Source organism: Accipiter gentilis, chromosome 24 (assembly GCF_929443795.1).
Source record: "Accipiter gentilis chromosome 24, bAccGen1.1, whole genome shotgun sequence".
Classification (NCBI taxonomy): domain Eukaryota; kingdom Metazoa; phylum Chordata; class Aves; order Accipitriformes; family Accipitridae; genus Astur; species Astur gentilis.
In genome coordinates this window covers 1,301,763-1,324,028 of record NC_064903.1, presented here as the reverse complement: position 1 = coordinate 1,324,028, position 22,266 = coordinate 1,301,763, and the positions used below count along the sequence as shown (strand labels likewise).

The following is a 22,266-nucleotide window of genomic DNA, read 5'->3' as shown; positions in this document are numbered from 1 at the left end:
TCCGTCCCTTCCAGAACATCGTTCCACGGGCTGGCTTACAAGGTTTTGCTACGTGGTTTTGAGGGGTCTTTCCCTGAACTCAGAAGCAACCTTAAAAGATGGCTAACTTTCTCTTGTGTTACTTAGCTAGCTGCTAAATAGTCTGGCCATGCCACAGAAGGGCCTTATACACACCTCCATAGGCAGATTCATGAAATGCGACCTCTGACAGGCTGTATGCAAAAGGCAAGTGTCATCCTGACATCCTGTGGTCACTAGCATTAAGTCGACTAACAGCAAGGGCTTCAGACAACTTATCTTTCAAGTTTGCTGGCTTTCACCCAGACATTTTGAGTAGTGTTCATTACACTTTAGCTTTTCACACTAAAACAGTTGAGGCATTTCAAGAGAAAACAGATGAGTCTTCTTAAATCTTGACATCAATTTTTTTATAACAGCACTTTGTCTCAGCATATTTAAATCATGCTTTTGAGATTCAAGTCCCAAAGCTACTCCCAAGTATTTTAGAGGAGTTTTGCTCCAACAACCATCTCCTAAAGGGGCACATACCCGTTAGTACCGTCCAGTGGTAAAGAGAACAGTTAATAAGGTGGAACCATATTTATTTTTCATCACTTACATGCAAACAAGAAGGTCTACCACCTTTAAAAAGGCCAAAGATAGGTTTTGGTAGCATGCTTTTATTGTTCCTGAAATGCAAGTTTCTCCTGATATAGTAAAGTAGTCCCTTAAGAGTTAAACATATTATTCTGTGGAGGAGAGGATTGGGAATTACAGTGAAAGTGAAGTTCAGTCACGTGCACTCAATTTCTCAAATTCAGCCAAGCAGAAGAAGTGTTACCAAAAAACAGAGCACTTTAAAGAAGAGTTGCATCGTAAGATTTGAGGCCAGAACAGGAAGTAAAATGAATTAAAACCCCACAGGAAGATCTGAAGTCCCTAGCCAGTCTCATTTATTCTAGCTGCCTATTCAGGAGGCTCCCCACTGAAACCTGTCATGTGCAACTATAGGTCGGTGCTGGCAAAAGAACGCAAACAGGATGAGGAACACATGGCACATGCTAGTGCAAAAGTTTCCTGTTCCTGAGATGAACCCAGCTTCTATGGACTGCAAGAACAGCAGCAGCATTTCACTACTACGCTTCTTAACACAGCCAACCAAGACCCAAACCACAGCTTGGACTTCAAAAGACATCTTGCTTACCTAGACATGCTGCAGCCCCAACCATTGCATAGAGGCCAGGAGTGATGCAGTCAGCTCCTTGACTGCACCAGCCGCTGAAGATGGCCCAGTCGTGGTGGTAATAGGCCAGCTGCTCCATGGCTACTCCGAGCAATCTGCCTGCTATAGCACCCACCGCCATGCTGGGGATGAAGAGACCAGAAGGGACCTGTGAAAACACACATCAGTAAATGTGCCATTTCTCAGACATTTCAAAGACTAGCAATGGGACTTCAGAACAGGACTGAATTAGAGGTTACTCTGAAGTTAAAACTGGCAAGGATGCCTTGCTCTGTCACCTCTGCCCTTCCTGCACCCTCACGCTCTGAAGTCTCTGCAACAGTTTGCATTTACTCCTCTCTGAGCACGAGAAACAGCCACACAAGAGGTTAGCGTGGAACAGAACAAGCTTTTTCAAAAGCTTATTTCCCAAGAGAATATAACAAAGCTTCACTCACACACCGCTAACACTCCCCTGTGCCTTTCCAACCACACGAGTATGTGTTTATTGCAGGCACAGGATTTTCCCACTCCGCTGGCTTCACATACTGGGAGTAGAATCATCCTTCTTCCCTGGCAGAAATTCAAACTCCACTGTAAAAGTGAGGGTTCCTGGAATTAGCACACACAGCACAAATGACACCCAGCAGAGCCACTGCCAGCAAGTTCCACCTCTGCACTTCAGCTGTTCCAGGACTCCAAAAGCTCCTGTTCTTTAAAGTCAGAGAATCTCCCCCCTCTTTCCTTTACACATTTGTCATACAGCTTTCTCACAGACTTAATGATTGCCCTTGAGTGTCAATGACTGCCTCACGGCAACAATGATGTCCAAATCTCTCTGGTGATGTCGCCTTTCTGGACGGACCACTGAAGGACTGGGGGCAGGATTCAGCTCCACCTGCTGAACCCCACTGCAGGAAAGCTCAGACCTAGGCACTATATCCATAGCTCAGGAGGCTGCCACCAAACAAGTTCAGAACCATCTGACCAAGGAACAGCTATGATAAATAAGCATTTACAAATTAAGATATCGAATGCTTTGCAATTAACTATTGCATATATATATTGCGTATATATCAAAAAGGCTTAAGGTAGGACAATTTAGAAGCATTCTGTGTCTGGAAAATGGGACATGAAGCCCTGAGACACCAGCTTCAGTGACTGCATCTGAAGCCCACCCTCAGGCTAAAAGGTTTCTACTGCCCTCAGTTACAAGCACCGAACAAATAACTGCAGTCTATCACCATGCCCCCTTCTTAACAGAGCTTGAGGAGGAAATCATGTCTGTTTATTGAGCAAATAAAACTCTTAGGACCTAGGGTTCCTGCAGAGGATGAGAAGAACATGAGCTCCTTCACAGGCAACTCTCACCTTCATGCCAAAGGTGAAGATCGTGATGAAGACTTTCATTATAAGGGCCAAAGCCAGCTGCCACATGGCAGTGTAAACTCCTGGGCCAGCAGCTCGGTCTGGCAGGTCATCCCCTTTGGTGCTGTTGAAATCATTTACATACTCGCAGAGCTTGGATGAGTCCAAAATCCCACAGTCATTGAAGAGCTCAGAAATCAGCTCACTGGTGCTCATTCTGGTGTACTCGTTGGGGAAGGCCAGAATGGCTGTGATCGCAGTCACTACAAACACCTCCAGCACAGGGTATTTGCCAAGCTTGGTCGTCTTTCGTCGCCTGCACCAGGCAATGTTGCTGCGAATGAAGAAAGCTCCCCAAAGCCCACCAAATATTCCCAAAAGGATGAAGGGCACGAGCTCCAGAAGATGCCATGGCATGTGAAACTCCACATAGAAGAGAACCAGGCGGCTGTTCCCGAAAGGGTTGATGGAGCGCAGTGTAAACGCAGCTACGAGAGCAGCGAAGAAGGAGCGCCACAGCGTCTTGAGGGGGAAGTAGTAGCTGACCTAAAAAGGAAAAACAAAGCAGATTCAGTCACTTTAACGCTTCCCACTACACCAATTGCTGCCCAGTAACAAAATCACCACCGCATGAAGTAAAAGCAAGGACTGAGATCGATGTGCACTGGCTACATTCCCTCCTCTCCAGCCAAACACCCCCGGCTTTATTTTGAGCTCCCATTCAATACAGATTGCAATGACTGGGATTGGTCCTGGCCTGCATACTTCCAATGCAGCAAGTGCCCCCTGAAGTGGAGATGACGTACTCTGATAATAAAAGCTGTTACAAATCAGCTATGAGCTGAAGAGAGAGAACTATTTGCCTTGCATGCTCTGTAAAGTCCAGAAGTGCCAAACAACAGTGCTTGCCACAGCTACCACCACAACTACTGCTCAGCTGAGCAAAACCATCCCATTCCTCCTCCGAGCTAAGCTCTGAAGCTAGCAGCGGTGATCCATTTCACATCTGGATCAAAAGAACAAGGATTAGAAGTCCCTTGGGAAGGAAAGGTGTTTGATAAGCCAGATAAGTTTGCTCCCAGGTACCCTGGGACAGAGCTGTCAGGAGAGAGCGGACATACGGAAAACATGACAGAGGCTGTGGCTGTGAGCAGTCAGTGTTGCTGAGCACAGACAGACTGGGGGAAACAAACAGGTTTATTGCAAAGCTATGGATAAACATCATCCAAAATAAATTCTCCAGTATTCATAAGAATTACCTGAAACCCCAATAAGCTTTTAGGTTGCTTGGCCTTGTAAATACACCACCAATCAGTATTCAAGAGGGTCTCCTTTCCACACCCAAGCAGTTATGAGTGGACTGTATTTTTAAACCAGCAGAGTCAGTTCTTGCAATAAACCAGCTCGCCCAGAGCTAATAGAAAATGCTGATGTTACCTCTTCCAGACTAAACAGCACTCCTCCAATCGGTGCACCAAAAGCTACAGACACACCAGCAGCTGCAGCTGCTGATAAAACCTAAGAGAGAACCCAAAGACAGTCAGACATTTTCACCCCCCCCAACCTTCCCCCTTTTTTTGTTTGTCTTTACTTAAATTTGTACAATTTTTATCTCCAGTGAGTGCACAGTAAGCCAGGGTCTGACCTGTTTTAAAGACAGTAGGGAAAAGGTGGAGTGAGCCCGTTCCCTAGGGAGAAGGGCTGCAAGTAGCTACAAAAACATTGGTGTTAGCATTTCAAATGTCCCACCCCCAATTAGTAGAAGTGGCATCACTGGCAATTACCTTTTTCTGTTTCAGCTGATTTCATACTATGCTTTCATCTTAGATAAAGCTTCAGTAAAACAGAATAGCAGTAATTTCACCTCCTGGAACACACTGACTTTTCCCATGTTTGCCTGTCTCGCAATCATATGGTTTCTCAGAAGAGGGCAACACAGTGTAACTGGAGGTGCTGTGGGGCCACCCAAAACCATGCCGGCCCACTGGGTAGATTCTGTCAGGTTTGGTTTAGCAGAAGGTAAATGGGCCAATGTGATACTACGCATCTCACATTAACCATTTTCCAGTGACTCGTCCAGAGACAAGCCTTAGAACACTGAGGAAACACTCAATGAGCTTTATGTTAGATGTTAGCTTGGTCCTTATGCCATGCCCACTGCTGTGTCCTTGAAAGCAAAGCCCTTCATTCTACTCCTATGGCCAAGTCCAGGTCCCTCAAACAGTCCCAACAGTTTATGGAGTTGCATGGCAAACACAAACAAGTGCTGCAGAACTGGGCCTGCAGCAGGTTAGTGCCAGTGAACACTCCCATCACAAATGAGATGTCGACCTGTGCCAGGAGATGCTTTGGTGTCACTTCCTAACCGAGATGGCTTTTGCTCCAACTGGGTGTTGTGCTGAGGCACACCAACAACATGCCAAAACAGAACAATTTACAGTCAGGGGAAAGTGCCAGACCCACCAGTCTCCCCACACTACTTCAACATTTTTACAACATCAGTGTCTCCCCGTACCTCTCTACGCTTTGCTTCGTTCTTCCTATATTTGGTGAAGAGATGACACAAGATGTTTCCACAGCAGCAGGCGACGTGCACCAGAGGCCCCTCTTTGCCCAGGCTCAGCCCAGAGGACACCGCCAACACTAAGGTGATGGTTTTGATGATCAACGTCCACTTGCCCAGGTAGCCTCTAATGATGAAACCACTTAAGATAGTTTTGATCTGGAAGTCAAGCACACAAAGCTCTACAGGCTTTCATTCAAGCCCTGGTCAGAGCTCCTGTTTTACTAGACACTCCCAATCCTGCCCTCAGCTTTCCTCTACAGCTTTCAGAGTCCCCTCCCAGCTACCAAACGTAATATAGAGTCAGTAAAGATATCCCTCCATGCAAAGGCAGAAACAGCCATGAGTCCTTCCTTCAGGGCCACTATCCCTACTGAAGAAAAATCTGAGGCTAGCTTTTGTAGCCTGTCTTACCCAAATGGCGTGCTTTTGTTTGTACCTCCTGCACCGAATGCCAAAACATTTTAAAGGGACCGTATGGAGACTTAAGTACCAGCCATGTTTCAGGAATAGTTTGGAAAAAAACCCTATATATTAAGCCACCATCTGAAGTGCAAGAAATTATTATTGTGTAGCAGGCATGCGTAATCTTTGGATGGTGGATCCCTACTCCACCTTAAAAAAACCCAACCCACTTTCATTCTCACTCACCTCTGGGATCCCTGAGCCACAGGCATAAGGAGCAAACCCCTTCACAAGTAACACAGCAAGAAGGGAGAACAGCAAGGCCCAGATAACATACATGAAGTAGTTGAGAATATATGCAAAAGCCCCCTGAAATGCAGAGAAAATTACTCAAATTAGATAATTTCAACTGAGATCACATCAAACCTGTGCACTGAAGCAGGCACACAGAAATAGCAGGTAATCCCACATACAGTTACCAGCCAAAAATGAAGAGAACTACAGTAAGTCTGAGGTTTCAAGGACAAGTTAAATTTGCTGGGTTACAGGGCTGTGAACCAATCATATCTCCAAAGACAGTTATATAAAATAGCAAACAAGGTACACAAGTAGCTTGGTACTGGGGTTAAGTGTTGCCCCAGTCAAGCAGGCAGCTCCACTGGATAGAGCTGCCAGAAACACAAGACCTGAGCTCATCTGGCATTCCTCTAAAACGTTCACGGGCAAAATATCCTGCGAGCAGCCAGTCTCAGACACATGACGAAAACACTGCACTTGTAAATGTGTCAGTGCTCTGCTTCCCCTCACCCCCTCCGAGGACAAAACATAAGTAACTTGTTTGAGTTTATTTACACCCGTGGAAGACCCCAGCAATGAATGTTAAAGCACTGAACCACCTAGAGCTTGCACTTCTGGCATATGCATCCAGATGACTAGCAAGGAATGATACCGTCTGGGGGAAACGGGACATTTGGCAGCAAAAACAGTTGTAGGCACACGTCACCTCTCCATGGCCAAGGATCAGCTGGGACCAGCTCTTCCACTCAGGACACTTGTCTCTGTCTGTAAAGGTTGTGTTGGATTTCCAGCAACAGTGCTCATGGTTAAACCAGAAGCCTGCTAAACACACTCCTTCTTTCAAATCTGTCATCCAGTGGGCAGAAATGTCTATCAGACCCGCTAAGGAACCTAGTTTAAAGGCAAAAAAAAAAAAAAAAAAAGAAATAAAATTTAATAATCACCTTATGCAGACTCAAATATCTGAAGGTTACAGTCTGCCCTACTAATTTGACTCACCTACCAACAAATAGAGCAGTACTGGTATTTTTGCCTACAATTAACTTTTATTCTATAGAGAGATGAAAGGGAAGATTTGCTTAAGTATATATATATTGAAAAGACTAGGTCAGGAAACAAAGCATCCATAATATTTCAAAGGTTGACCACTGCAAACTGTGTTCAAACCCACCCTACATCAATAGAAATTAATCCTTCACAATTACACTGAAAGAGCGTTTATTAAACATAGAACAGCAAATAGTCTGAGAGGCAGAGGGGGACATATTGCATTTCTGGAGGACGCGTGTCACCAGTCACCAGCACAAAAGCTGGAATCCAGGAGTTACACTAACAATGCTAAGACTGTGACAGGAATAACTTTGAATTTCCAATCCCAATTTAAAAAAAAAAAAAAAAAGGAAAGTTAAAACTGTGCCAAGTGAAACAAAGCAAGCAGAGAGCTAGTACAGAAAGTAATTCAGATTTTAAAACAGGAATCTTCAAGTAATTTCTTATTTTGCTGTTAACTCCTAAAATCCCCAAAGATAAATGCTGCAATCGGCTCTGTTCTCAACTAAAATGCCACATCAACACAGAGGCCAGGAACAGAGACCTCCGACCTGTACCAGCAAGTGCTAGCACAAGCTGCAGAGGTAGCAATAATCATTTAGCAAATCTTCCAGTTAATGAAAAACTGACCAGCAGCTTTCCTATGTAAATATTAACAGAAGATTTGATTTAATTCTTCATGATGAATGCTTAGCTGCTTTCTGTCGGGAAGATCTGTATCCAACTGATTTACTTCTCCTGCACTGGGTCCAAAGTTCACTTCTGAAGTCATTTAAAAGGTCTCAGTCAGCCAACCTCTGAAAGAAGCCTGACTTCCCAAGAAACACCTCTCACTTTTTATATCCAAATACAATAGAAATTAAAAAAAAAACAACCACAAACCAACAACAAAAAAGAAGAAAATCTTGCTAGCAGTCCTTGGCATTAACCTCTCCAGTGTCAACAAAGAGCATTCAGCAAAGATGATGCAGAGCATGACACTCTCCCCTGCTCTGCTTTGATGATTTTATTTTTTTTAATTTCAGAGCTCTCAACCAGCAGCAGTGTCCAGGACAGCTTTCAGTCTCAGTTCTGTATGTGGGTATTTACACAAACAGGGACCCAAAGCATTTAAAAATAATTCTCTGTAAATTGCAAAGCAGCGGCAGTGCAATCAATATCAGTGCAGCCCCTCACACGACCCTCGCTCCAGGGACGAAGTCTCCTGCTCCAGCGACCTGCCAGGGTTTGTCGGAGGAATCAATACTGATGCTGCAGCGTAGAACCAGGACTTAACTTTAAATTAAGGTTTGCTCTTACCTGCCAACAACCCAATGAGAAGCATCAACAACCAGCCAGAAAAGGCATCGCTCACGCTGTGTATCAGTGCCCAGGTGGACTCTTTACTTCTACTGGTGATCTAGAAAAGTTTTTTCAAAAAGAAACAACAATCCATTAAGACACTGATATACTTTGGTGTAAACGCTCTAAAAAATACATTGTTAGTGGAAGATTAGCCCCTAACATTCAAAACAACAGCTACCATGACATATTTTGCTCTAAGGGGTGAGAGAAAAAGTATCAGCCAGTGGCTGCTCTTACAGCTGGTACAGTAAATGCAGCTCTGGTTAGGAGATGTACAGGAACAGATCAAAGATACTTCCATTTTTCCCAGCAAAAACCAATATATTCAAGTAACACTTTCCTTCTAGGTGTCTTCTGCATAAAACCAAGACAAAATTCACCCCTTTTAAAGCCATTACTTGTTAGTAATAGCAAGTTACCAATATCCTGATGCCACAAGCAAATCTGAACACTGAAGAAACCGTTCAAGCACTTTGCCCTCACCAATTTATCAACAGTGCCTTGTGGGTGTTGATACCCACCAACTGTGAGAGCAAACAGAAGCTGTCACCACCATTTCATAGTCTCCAGCTACTGCCCCAACGCCTGCAATACAAACTAGACGTTGCTTTGAGCAGAGGAGACTCTGCCAAGCGCTGCTCAGCCGGAGCATGAGGGAGGTCGCAGGTTTTATACCAACACAGAAGAACGGTCAGGCTGGGAACCAGGCTGTGCTGGTGGCACTGGAAAGTGGGACTCAGACCCATCTAAGATGCCCCAGGAGAGCGAGCTCCTCACAGGCTCTGGCCCTGGTCTGCCCGCGTCTAGCAGGGATGGCTGAAGCCTGCCAGTCTCACTGCTCTTGACAGGCAGACAGCAGGGTGACAGAACAGCTATTGTGTGCCCCAATTACCCCAGCTGCCTCTCCCAAGGGAAACATTCCAGTACACCACTATTATTCCCAGATAAAAAGGCACATTGATGCAAACAACTAATACTCACTAAATGAGGAATAAATAAAGTAAGAATCCTTTCTGCCTGAATAAGCATAATTTGTTTTTTTCTCTGGATTTTTGTCTTTCAAATGCCGCACTGACCACGAGTAGAACTGCTACTGAATCAAGGCAGGGGTTGGGGTGGGTGCCAAAACTATTTCCTTTCTATTTCTTTTCATTGGACCAACCCTACACCTCTTTGGCCAGCAGTAACTTCTGCCTTGACCTGATTTCAACTTCTTTTGATAAAGACAGAAGCTGTCTTTTTATACAAGCATCTCTGCAGATCGGAAATAGATCGTCCTGTTCCACGCTGATGGGCATCATCTTTGTATACATGCATCTGTGCATGCAGGCATACGTGTGAGCAGTCTTTTGAGTTTGTGCTCTTAATGCATAGATGGGAACAGTTTTTTTGGGCAGGAGGTAGTGGGGGCATGGAGCTCCTTAACTGGGTCTGTACTGGCTCAAGTTTGGGCATTATATTGTATTGTATGTACTCACACACTGAGTGTGGACTGCATTCAGTTTGTGCACTGTTACTAAAACACAAGCTGTTTTGTGAGGCTCAGGAAACAAAAAAAATTAAAGAATATTTTGGCAAGCAAATAGACAAGTTGAGTTCAGTCATCGCCCTACAAGGGTTCTGCCAGCAAGGGTTTCTCATTAATCAGGAGCATGCTAGGGACATTGGTACTTTATTTAAAGCATCCCTTGCTTTCTAAGCAGATTCCTTTAATTGCAGAGTGGTGAAGTCCTGGGAATGAATTCTGAAAGAATTGCACTTATTTTTTTCAAACATGCAGCACAAAAAAATTCCAATAGAGAGAGCATTATTCACAAGTGCAATCGCATGAGCAGAAAAATAGCCTGTTTCTTTATCGATAAACAGGATCATAGGTGCTTAGATTCTTCTGTTATAAACCATGCAACAGTAATGTAATTCTTCCAAATCATGCATGCACCTTCCAGGAGTAGGACTGCAGATTTTGCTATGCTTCAGTCTCAAGCAAGTTTAACATGGCCTAAGAAAATGTGCCATTAAGGCATTTAAGATATGTATCAGAAATCCACTAAAGCTTTTTATATAAATAAATGCCTTCAGAAGAGAAGTAGCAATTGATAAACTGCAACACGTTCAATTCAGTGTTCGTTTTCCTCAAACCAAAGACCCTGCATCAGTTCCCATCCTAAGGGCAATACCTCCACCCCAGGTGTCTCTCTAGTTAAGTGCCTCCCTAGTCCAGCAATCAGAACTAAGATTAGCTCTAGCCAGTTAATTATTCCGCCTTCAGTGTCAGCAAGGAGTAGTAAGAAACCTTACCTCTCTGTGCCTGTCCCGGTCCCTGGACTTCTCTCGCACCCAATCTATAGTGTTAAAATCTTCATAGGTGCCCACACCAGGAAGAGGTTCCTCCAGGAAATCCATCATTGTGCTTGTGCCATTCATCCCTCCTCCATTATATGAGGAAAATCCTGGTGGGAAAGGGGGGAAATTGAGCATTTCTTAGTTCTCCCCCTTTTTTAGAAACACACACCCCCCCAAGCACCAAAACACTAACTTAGGGGGAAAACTACAAATTTCAGTGGAAGCAAAGAGCTAACAAGCTGTTCCTTGAGCTAAATACCCCAAGCAAGCCTCCCAGGGATGACCTGGGCAGCACAGGTACACCCTTCCCCAGCTCCAGCAGTTCACGTAGAGATGGGGTCGTTCCTGGAAATGACGGTTCAGCAACCAAAGTAAATCAACACTAGCATCTAGATGTTAACTTTTCCCTAAATCCAAGGACTTGCTGTGATGGCATTTTGCCATTTGAGGAAAGCAGAGAGGAGAGGAGAAGGTGAATATTTGAGATCCCCAGCAGAGCTGAAGGGAGTCCCAGGTGGATCTAGTGAAGATGAAAGCAGGAGGGGCAGGCGGGCTATAGAGGGGAACAGGGAGAAAGCAAAGCATCCGACCCCCCTCACTGCTGGCGGGGGGACCAGAAGAGCCTGAAAAGCAGAAAGTGATACCAAATGAGAGCTTGGGAAGATACCAAATCGGGGCTCACAGCCTCCCTTCAGGTGAAACAAACTTGGCCAAACCAGTCGACCTCCTGTCTAACCTCCTCCAGCCCATGGAAAATGATGCTGAGTGTGAGTGTGGACATATGTTCCCAAAATTTTTGTCACAAGATAGTCTCTTCACAGTTAGGAGCACAGACCAAGGGTGTGGGGCAGGGTAGCGCAAGGGCCTACAGAAAACTATAAATCTACAGCGTGACAAGGGTTGGCCAGGTCCATCTGAAGACAACATACAAGCCATGCTCCCAAGCAAAGCCTGTGAAGTGTCATTCCCCCCAGTTCTGCCATCGTCTGCCAAGAAAATAAATCCATTAATTGTAGAAATTTGTAACAGTTTAGGTTGGAAGGGCCTTTTAACGATCATCTCGTCCAACCTCCCTAGTGCTGGACCCCAGTGTAGAAAACAGGTCAGGTCCAGTGGATTGCTGTTGTCCCATGTGCAGGGCTCGAGCAGTTCTGCAGAGCAGCCTTCCCATGCTGACAGAGCTGTGATCCAAACCAAGCTCAGGTGAAGAACACCTTTTCTGTTATAAGCAAATTGGAGACAAAACAGTCAGTTTTCTACACTGAGCCCAGCTGACTACAAATGCACATTCTGGAGTTGTCTGATAACCACCAAGCTACATAGGCATCTTCGGCAGGCTTGGTCACCACTATTTTACTTTGGTGCCCCTACAAGAAGCCAGCAGCAACCTACCAGACTACCTGCTGTGCACAACCTTTCTGTTTAAGAAATGGAGGAGAAGGAAAGGACACAACCGATGCATGTGAAGGAGGGAAGCATGCAACTGATAACGCCTCCTTTTGCACCTCCAGCCTGCCTCTAGCCTCTGTGTCCAGGAAAATAGCACACCAGTGAGACACAGTCATCGCGCTGTGCATTTGGAGGGGGCAGAGAACAGAGCTGTGCAACAAGCTGTAAAGCAGCAGGGAGTTGCACAGATGAACTCCCTGACATCCTAGCTCTGAAGACTTTTTTAATTGTCAATAAATATTGCTGGTCAGAAAAGAAGAACAAAGTTCTACCAGCAAGCTAACATGCATGCTGAGCAATCCCAGTAAGTGGTTGCCAGCCAGCAGCAAACCAAAGGGAAGCAGAGTACAGAAAATACATGAGAAGACAGTAAGAGACTAAAGTCCTCAGTAGCCCATTTCTCACCTGAGCTGAGAACCCCAGCCTTAAATAATCACAAATCATTCACTGGGCAATCCACAGCACACCAAAGCCACTTATACCCTGTATGCTCCACAGAGCAAGCGTGAGTCCACATAATCCTAGTAATCCATACTAGTAGAACATAAACCACGCATGTTCTTCCTCCAGCAATATGCTGCTACAAAGAGCTTCCAAGGGTGTACACATGGAGACATGGGTAGGGAGGCTGGTTTTTCAGACCTGGGCAGGAGAGTAAGTCTAAAAACAGTTCTGTAAGACACTAAGCATTTACAGTCATCCAGAAGAAAAAAAGGGAAAAAAAAAAAGACACAAAACCCCAAATCTGGTCAAAACTGAAAGGTGGTGGAGGAGTATTAAAACTCCCATACAGAAGGATAACATTTAATATTTCATTTAGCATATTTAGGTTGCAGATACCACCGGGGCAAAGATATCTTCAAATGGGAAGAAGTAAGGAATTCATACAATTGCTTTCTACTCTGTCACCTAAAAGCGAGAGAGGGGAGAAGAGACCTATGATGTCTTCCCAAGCCCATTTCCCGGATTGGCACAGCTGCCTCTTAACAGAGAAAAAGCTGCAGGAAAACAAGATGAGTCATGTAGCATAACTGACAACTACCACAAAATAACTCTCTTAAAAAAGGCTCTTTGCTTCATTTGGGACAAAAAAAAAGGTTAACTGAAGTTCTCCAGAGATCTTTCCAACTGATGAACGTACAGAAAGTGGTGAGTGTACAGACTGTGAGCCCCACCTGCCCGACTTGCACTGTAAAGAAAATGGGGCACAGTTGCCGAGAGCCTAGAGGAATTACTCTGTTTTTAACAGTTTTTGCACTTATGAGGCCAACAGCTTGGAAATACACAAACTGGCATCAATGCTTTCAGAGAATTCCCGGTTCAAATATCCCCACCAGAAATCCCAAGTGCTGTTCTACAAATCTGATGGACCAAAACCTCCTTGAATAACTCATCCTAATAACAACAGACAACCAGGTTCAGCACGCAAAGCGCTGAGATACCTGCAACTCCTTCTGCAAGCCTGCTTACTTGTATAAAGCTGTCTGGGTGAGTGCTGCCCCACAGCCTCTCAAGGCAATGAACCCCCTCTGAAGAAGTTATTTGATATAGGAGACAAGACGAGGCATCATCCCAGTCAACCACATCTCAAACAAGTCACACCTAGAGTTCAGAGCTGCAGATCTTCACGGCAAAGGCCACGGACACGGAGACCGTGACTGTAGCAGAACAACTGAACCAGGGAGACAAGCCAGAGGTTGATCCTGCGTGTCAGCTTGATGGTGGCACTGGGCCGCGAGCATGCCGCTACCTCCCAGACCGCAGAACATCCCAACGCCCCTCTGGGCCACTCTGTGGCAGACCAGACGTTCTCACCATGGTCACCAGCTTGCTCACCTGGGTCCAATTCTCATTTCCAGGAACCGCCCTCACATTACAGCGGACTTTTAACATTCTTGCTTAGATAGCAGCTGCTCTTCTGGAAAAGCTGAACCATAAATTTGGGGTTGGAGGGGTGGTCACTGACTGTTGATAACACCATTACGGAAAGCCAGCATCCATCCAGGCATTTGTTTTAGCTCTGTCCCCCAGACAGGGGAACCACCACAGCCACAACGCTTTTACAGCAGGTCCAGATACAAGTAATGAGGTGGCTCTGGTGGGGGGGGCTGTCTTTGGGGCTTTGCTAAGTGTGGGTGATGGGTTTCTACCAAGCCCAGAGATGCAGAAAACAACACTGAGTCTACCTTGAGAAGCAGAAGATGAACAGCTATCTCCTGCACACTCACCTCTCAAAGCCAAGCAGCCCAGCCAGAAGAGTTGCTTTTGTTTCTACAGGAATGACCAACTCTTCTAGAAAAGTGCAACGACGCTTTCTCTTTCCATGCTGCAGGCAGCAGGCTTTCCCTGTCTGTTCAATTTTATTTTGGCACACCTACCGCAATCTTTCCTAAAGATAAAAAGATACAGTTCTCCTAAAAAAAAAAAGTATTAATAAAGCAGTGTTAAACCTAGCTAACAGACTACTTTGAGAAGCATTTTCTGCAAGAAGATGAGATCAGGGTCATTCCTTGCTCACTCTTCTGGAATAACTGCCCAGACCAGCGACTTTTAGCTGTCCTGGGAACACTCTCCCAGCTCAGAGCTGCCACAGAGCAACATGAACAAGACCCCGAGGGCACAAAGTCAGCACACAGCACTGCCCCTCAACGCAAGAGGGGCTGCAAGTCATCGCATCCTTAGCAATACCCTGACATACAGCCCTGAAAGTCCCACAGGTACCAGCCCCCATGATCCCATCCATACCATAACTGGCAGCTGCACAGGGGATCTCGCGATGAAGCCAAGTGCAGAAGGGACAGTCTGACTTGACTTGCATAATCAAGACCAGCCAGGTGCAGTTTGGAGACTGATCCTGCTCTCCAGGCACTGACCCCATTCAGCACAGCCTGCCATGCCCAAAGCAGCAGGGTTTGTATTACAAAAGCAGAACCGCAAGGTCTCCAGCCATACACAGCAATTTCACAGCCGTGTAAGTGGATAAGCTGTCCATCTGACAGAAGATAATGAGAAAATGTCCTTATATTTTTTCCAGGAGTAATACCCAACTATAAAATGGCTGACAGCCATAAATATTTATCAAGATCATATTTCCTGCCACGGCTTGTTGCAAATCAAGGATCCTAGGATAACCAGATAGGAATAAAGGAAGAAAATGAGCTCAGTAACGCCTTGCCAAAACACAGTCAAGATGATTGCACAGGTCTCCCCAGTACCTAATGTACAGATGTCTAAATCAGTATTTAATGCCTAGGGACAGCAAGTTAAATGCAACCCTGTTAGAGAAGTACAGTTCATTTTTTAAACACAGATTTATTAGCATTTTGACCACCTCTTCTCCCCAAGATGGGTTAATGCTCCACTTCAGAGAGTCTGCCTGGCTTAAAAAAAAAGGCAGTGCTTGTTAAAGTTACAGGCATCTGTCATTTGCAATACAGCAAACCCACAGGGCTTTATTAATTGTCCTGCCAGCACAGCAAGACAACAGCACCAGTACCCAGGAGAGGTCTGCCTCCACACCGCTTCACTTACTCTAGGAAATCTGGAAAAAGAAAGGGTTTTGCAGACAAAAGGGAGACCGGCAGTAAACAACCAACCATTACACAGCAGAAATCCAACAGACCACCCTGGCTGCTCACCCTGCCCAACCACCCCTTCATCCCGGTGGAGGAGCGGGAGCACCTTCGGAGCCGCCGCCAGCAGCCTGCTGCCCTGCAGCCTCCGCAACCTGCACCCGCAGGCAGACGCGTTCCCCCTTGGCTCACGTCCCCTCTTCCTCCCTGGAAGGTGTCTCCTCACCCTCGCTCAGCCACTCCTCTTCCCACGGGAGCACCTTTGGGAGCCCGTCCGTCCCATGGCCGCGCTGGTCGAGGGACGGCGGGCGTTCTTGCGTCTTACAGTGGCACTTGCTGCACCCTTTTCCTCTGGACTCGGCCAAAAGACGAGCCCGCAGCAGCACTGGGCCCTCCCTGCACGCCTGGCGTGTCGTCACCGGCGGCCGTCACATGAGCCAGCCCTTGCACCTCGCTGGAAGGGGCAGGATTTGAGCGGCACAGGCAGAGGTTCACGCTCGCAGGCAGGCAAGGACAGAGGAAGCTGGCTACATCCAGGGATGGCGACTCCCGGCATGCCCGGAACGGAGCCTGCACTCCGCAGCTGCGAGCGGAGCCGCTCAGGCAGCACGTGGGACATTTTATCCGGCAGAACGTATTCCCCGGGACTAAAATCTGCCCGTTTGCTGCGCTGCACAGACTCGGTATTGCAGACAGCTGAAGCTGACTGCGCAAGGGCTTTAAGATGGAGAATAGCTCGTCGCTGATGCTGTTTGCCCTCATAAGCACTAGAAGTCAGGCAGGTTAAAGCTGTGCACTGAGACCTCCAGACCCCTTCACCCTGACAGTCCAACCCCAAAGATCTGGCAAACCCAGCACTTAACCACCTCACCCGCAGCCTGTCTGCGGAGGGACGCCCCAGACACCAGCACCCAGTCCACCACGTCAGACCGGTGACGCTCCTGGCACGCCAGCCTGGATCAGAACCTGCTCTGCACCCGCACGTTTTCAAAAGTCTGGACCAAGTCAAGCTTCAGCACAGGAAAACACATATTTATCAATGGGATTTTCCTGACATTGGTAGGTCAGACACAGATGTACGGCCAAAACCCTTTCTTCTCCCACCTAGCTGACATTTTGCTTGCTAAATAGCTAGTAGCAATGCTCTTTGCTCCCTGTGGTTCCAGGAGGCAGGCAGGCACTGATTTTTTCTTTTGTCCTCTCTGCACAGGCAATACTTCAGAGTGCCTTGCCCAACCCCTCCGGGGCCCCAGGAGCACTCTTTATCTTGCCATTCAATGTACATAAGAGCTCAAAGGAGCTGGTGATTAAGTTCTTCTGTCTCCAATTTGCTAGTGATAGCTTGTCATTTAAACATTGTCTGGCAAGTCTGAAACACTACACCCTAGCAATTGTTGACTTTGGTCTCACCTGATATGTTGGCTGGAGGCTGCTCTGACAACCCTGGGTTTCTGTCTGGAGGTCAAGGAGGAAGGCGGCTGAAATAAAAAGCCAGGGGAGACATCTCATTCTCAGAGGCTGGCCCTTTAGCACTTGTAATGGGTGGGTCAATTAGTCTAACCTGTCACAGGTGCCACAGTTGAGTGAAATCCCCTGGCTAGCAAACCAAGCAAAGATACTTAATCCTTCTAAGAGCAGCAGCCAGCTACACCACCTGCCTCCACTTCCCATTGCACAGAGGAAGTACGACTGGAGAGCGTAAACAAGCACAGGGCTGGTGGATAAAAACAAAAATCCATATGAAACCAAGCTTCAGTAACACCCAAAACTGCAGCAGGGTTATGTGTTGCTATTGCAATTCTCCTTGCCCTTAGAGCTCAGAGAGAAAAAACCTTCTTAAATTCTACAACAAAAAGGAGCCCTTCCAGCCACTGAAACATTTTTAAGTTTTCCTCTGAAAGAAGTGGGGAACACAGCCCTGCCTTTGCTCCCTACAATTTAAAGCACACTGAGAGACTACCATGATGCCCAGGCATTACATCTCATTCCTCCCAAGCACAGTGTCTGCCTCACCACTGTAATGAGTGAAGGGCCACTTAAGAAAAGCACAAAATAAGACGCCTAACTTATACACCCAACCAGAACTAATTTAACCTATTCAGAGGAAACCATTTGTATTTTAATAGTTTTGGAAAGGGATATCAAGGAGCTAGAAATCAGTACAACTTACCTTCATAACAGACCACCTGACAGAAGCAACCCCTCACCTGTGAGATATTACTTGGTAAGGCAGCTGTGCCAACAGATTTTGCTAAAGGAATCAGGCCTCGTAAATCTTGTATTTCTCAAAAAAAAAAAAAAAAAAAATCAACAGGACTGCACGTATCAGATATAATCTAACTGACCATGTACTTGGGTAACAGTGAAGCTTTGGACAGAATTTTCTATAGAAGGTCTTAAGCAAATTAAGATCTTGGGGAGTACAGATTTTTCTCACAGAAAAGCAACTGGCTTGAGGACACAGGATGTTAAAGGTATAAATTCCTATGTTTTTGAAACAGGAGGAAGGCAACAGTGGAATGCCTTTAATTTCTGCTTGTACTGGACTATTCAATGTATTTGTAAATGGTCTGAAAAAGTGGTGCTTACTCTTACTGTAACTTGTGCTGGGCAACCAGCACCTTTTTGGCTGGCTTTGAAGGACTACAGCTGGACTACAAGAGAGCAGAAGAAACTCAATGCTCACAAAGCAAGGCATACAGGGAGGGGGAAGAGACAACTGTAAACAATGTCATGCTCTAAGTCCGACTTAAAAATTCAAGTGTCTGCGGATAATGCTCTGCAAGTCATTGCTCAATACTTGAGAACAGTCCACAAGGAAATAGCTTTTTTTTTAAAATCCCTTAAACTAAGAAGCAGAAAATATTTACTGCTGTATAAATGCACTTTGAACATCACATGTAGTTCTGGTCACCTTTACTGTGGCAGAGAAGGGAGGTGATGCCAATAAGATGAAACAACTTCTGGGAAGCACAACTGTATCCTTAAATAGACTGTGCCACCCCATCAACCCTTTGGCCAAGATTAGAATCTGTGCTTTGAAAACAATTTTGAGAAAGCACTGCTAAGATTCACTTGCTGCCTGGTGTAACACCATTACCTTAGTACCAAGACTAGAAGGACAAACTGGAGAAGACAAGAGTGAGAGAATGTGCTACTCTCAGTGAGTTTTCAATAACAGAAACAGCACAGTAGCCGCTGTGAAAAGCCACTGTAGTCCATTTTAAATCATTTTGACTGAAACAAGCCTGAAGCACTCGGAATATCTACGTTAAGCTCTTAGAGAGCTCCAGCCTTTGGGAAGCAGGTGCATTCTTGCAAATACCAGTTAGGAACAAAGTTTCATAGTCAGTCTAGATCCTACATGAAGGTATTTTTCGACACAAGCATCCTGTGTTCCAGGCAGCAGGCAAGGCTGCTGGTTCCCATCAGGGACCTGACACAGCACAAAAGTCCTGTTGCTTATTAGTCAAGGGCTCATAAGGAAAGCACGGAGGAGCGCCGGCTGCCAAATGCACTCCAGACTTACAAATCTACCAAGCAGCAGGTGATGCTTCCTCCTCTGGTCACTTGACAGGATCTATAATCTCCAGTTGTGGCTGTTTTCAACTTGAAATGCCACCACTCGCAGGAGAGTTTGACAGTCTTGGAGAAGGTGGTATGAGAGGGCTGGGTTCTGGTTCCAAACAGTGTCACTAACTCACCCCCACCCGACAACACACCAGACAGCAAAAGCAGCAGGTCCCAGCCAGAGGTTTGCACCCAACTCCACCATGGGAGAACCTCAGTTACCACTTCTCCAGCTCCAGTCAAGCCTGTGCCACCACATCTTCAGGTTGCACGCCCGGCATCCAAACATTTGCCAGCAAACATTTCCTGAAGTCAGTAGGGGATATTTGTAGAGTGAACTGAAACCAGTATTTCGGCAAGCAACTCCTTCCACTTTTAAATTTCCTCTTTCACTTCTGCGACAACCCCCCTGCAGACTTAAGCATCCTGCCAACAGAGAGAGCCTCTTTCAGGGGAACCGTTCCTCTCTGCCGTCGGGTTTAAGGCAGCCCCCCAAAGTGCTGCTACCACCATCACTCCAAGCCACACGTGCCAGCGGGGCGGACCCCCGCTTTTTTCATGGAAGTAGCCACAGTCCTTCAAATGCCCTGAGCGGAGATGGGAAAAGCCTATTTAAGCAAGGAGGGAAACAACCGTGTGCTCTTTCAGGCCAGCAGCAAAACTAAACTCAGCTGGAGTTACCCACCACTGCTTCTAAGCTCTATAGAATAATAATTTCCTTACAAGAAGTTAAAGAATTCAGCTCCTTCTCTCTAAGTATTAAACATGAGCACATGTTTAACTTCAGTTGATAACCCAATGGCTATCGAAAAAGCAGTTCTCATCAGCAGGTAAGACAACATGAATTTACAATTCCATTACCAACATGCATAATGTGATTATTTCTATGTATTTAATTCTGTACATACTAGTAACTAATAGATCTTCAGAAGCACATTCAGTCACAAGTTATTTCAAGCTCTGTGTGAGGAGTTCTGAAGCGGACTCCCAGACATGCCCAGTTCTAAAGGTGACTTCCACCACCAGGTCAGGCTGGAGTGAGCACACTGCCCGATATCTGCACCGCAGCCAAGCCCTACATACCAGTCACCCTGCTTCGCGTTGGGATGTAAATCTTGCACACATCCCCTTTGTGCACAGACAGAGGTTTTTTGAACCACAAACCAATGCTTATCACTCAAGAGTTACCGCAACTGCTACAAAAACACAATGATCCTTCCTCCACTTGAGCCTGAAAGCAGCGAGAAGGACCAAGCCAAGCAGAAAACAATTACATGCTCCTTATAAGATTCCAGCAGCAAAAGAGCTGGTAGTTTCGGCTACTGAGAGGTGACATTTGAGGAAGTCTGTCTTCATTTGCACTACCTAAAGGCAGACCACATAGCTGAGAAGCAAAACAAAAGGATTTCTTTTTAATTTTTGCCCTGCAGTAAACAGGGGTGGGGGAAGAAGAGGATGAGAAGGTTTATGGGAAGTCAAGGAGACTTGCGGTCTGCTGTCCAAAATTAAGTACTTTTGCTTTTAAACTAACTTATGATAATTCACAGATGACAAAAATCAGGCAAGTCTTGCTTGTCTAGTGCCAAAGTTCAGCAAAACCAAGCAGATTTACCTCTCCCCCTTTAATTTCACAACCTTCGGCTCAGACTAGAAGAGGTAGCAGCAGACCCTCTCTGGACAGATGAGTGGTGGCAGGGGAAGCCAAGAGTCTCTGGCATCATGCAAGCTCAGCACCAAACCCCTTTGTGCTGTTACATTTTGAGATTCTCCCCACAACAGACAACCTTTAAAATTACAGGTAAAGAAGAAGGGAAGGGGAAGGGAGAGTCTCTGCTCGTACCACAAACCCCTAGGAATTGCTCTGCGCTGTCACCCCGTGCATGCCCATCACACTCACGACACCTCCCTCGTGGCACGGCAGCTCTCCCCTACAGCAGCTATTTCAGAAAAACTCCAGAAAGGACTATCCAGAAGCCCTAAAAGCAAAGCACTGGGAGAGGATATGCTACATTTAATAGCAAAGTAATGACACAGATGGCTAAGAGAGCAGTTTTCCCCTCTGACACGTTACTGGAGGCACACAGCCTGAGATCAGGCAGCTCGGTTGCTGGAGACAGACAAGCAGTGCCTCCCGACCACCATAAAGTCACTCACACGCCTCTTGCAATTGCCATTTATTTTAAGGAGATTTTCTACTTTGCACAGAACACACGCCTCCCACCAGCCTCCGTTACAAAGCAACGATGGGAGCCAAATCTGGAACGTGAGCAAGCGTTCAGCTGTTCTGCAGAAGTCTATTCAGGGATGCAATGCAGTGCAGAATGCTGCAAACTGTTCACATTGGTGCTGTGAAATGCTAGACTCCCACCCTCGGCAGAGGCCAGTGGGACCCATACAGAAAATATTAATATGAAATCCTACCGAAAGCCATTACGAAAAACAGAAAGCAGAGTGATGCACAGGTATTACCTCCCATCTCCCTGTCGAGTGGCGGGTCATCATCTGCCATGGAGAAGTCCAGAGATGCTCCCGCTATTTCCAGCATATCTTCATCACTAGTGCTGCTCTGGAAACTCCCCCGTCGATAGCCTTTCTGATCCATGGCCAGAGCTTCCAAACCTGGGAGCAAAGGGAAAATTTTTAGAGCACAAGCATGAAGACTCATTTTCTAAGCCAACTGGACTGACGCCCACTTGACACTTCATCCTGAAGACAAGGAGTCTGCACTGCTCTTCCCAGGTGAAGGAAAAATGCAGCAATACCACCTGAAATTTGGGCTAGAACAAGCAACTGCTCAGGACAAAGCTGGATGTTTACAAGCAAAGCTCTTGCACTAGACTTCATATTGCCCCATGCCAGAAACAAACATCAAGTCCCAGTATGGCATCTTGAACTCAACTGGAAAGACATACCAACACAGCAGCACTAGGGTGCCCAGGTTCTTAAAAGACAACAAGTTTAGAAAACTTCACACGGCCAAGCCAAGCCCCACAGAGGAAAATCCTTCTATAATAAGGGATCCAACACACATATCCTCTATTCCTCAGTCCACTGCCTGCTGGAAAAGGGCTCAAACTGGACTT

The 22,266-nt window shown here is 46.1% G+C and overlaps 1 protein-coding gene across 14 annotated transcripts in view; it reads right to left on the bottom strand.

Moving 5' to 3' along the window:
• LOC126050063 (H(+)/Cl(-) exchange transporter 5) overlaps positions 1-22,266 on the bottom strand; it is a 42,668-nt gene that overhangs the window by 4,448 nt on the left and 15,954 nt on the right. For 12 of the 14 annotated variants that reach the window (XM_049827428.1, XM_049827424.1, XM_049827430.1 and 9 more), the window contains 9 exons: positions 21,653-21,802; positions 10,548-10,699; positions 8,205-8,304; positions 6,562-6,746; positions 5,805-5,927; positions 5,106-5,312; positions 4,028-4,108; positions 2,594-3,136; positions 1,205-1,391 (listed from right to left, as the gene is read on the bottom strand). In XM_049827428.1, coding sequence (XP_049683385.1) covers positions 1,205-1,391; positions 2,594-3,136; positions 4,028-4,108; positions 5,106-5,312; positions 5,805-5,927; positions 6,562-6,746; positions 8,205-8,304; positions 10,548-10,699; positions 21,653-21,785 — 1,711 coding nt within the window. In that variant the 5' untranslated portion in view covers positions 21,786-21,802. Of the gene's footprint in view, positions 1-1,204; positions 1,392-2,593; positions 3,137-4,027; positions 4,109-5,105; positions 5,313-5,804; positions 5,928-6,561; positions 6,747-8,204; positions 8,305-10,547; positions 10,700-15,839; positions 15,974-17,023; positions 17,077-21,652; positions 21,803-22,266 lie in introns of those variants that run through there. The other 2 variants (XM_049827436.1, XM_049827437.1) reach the window with 2 other exon arrangements.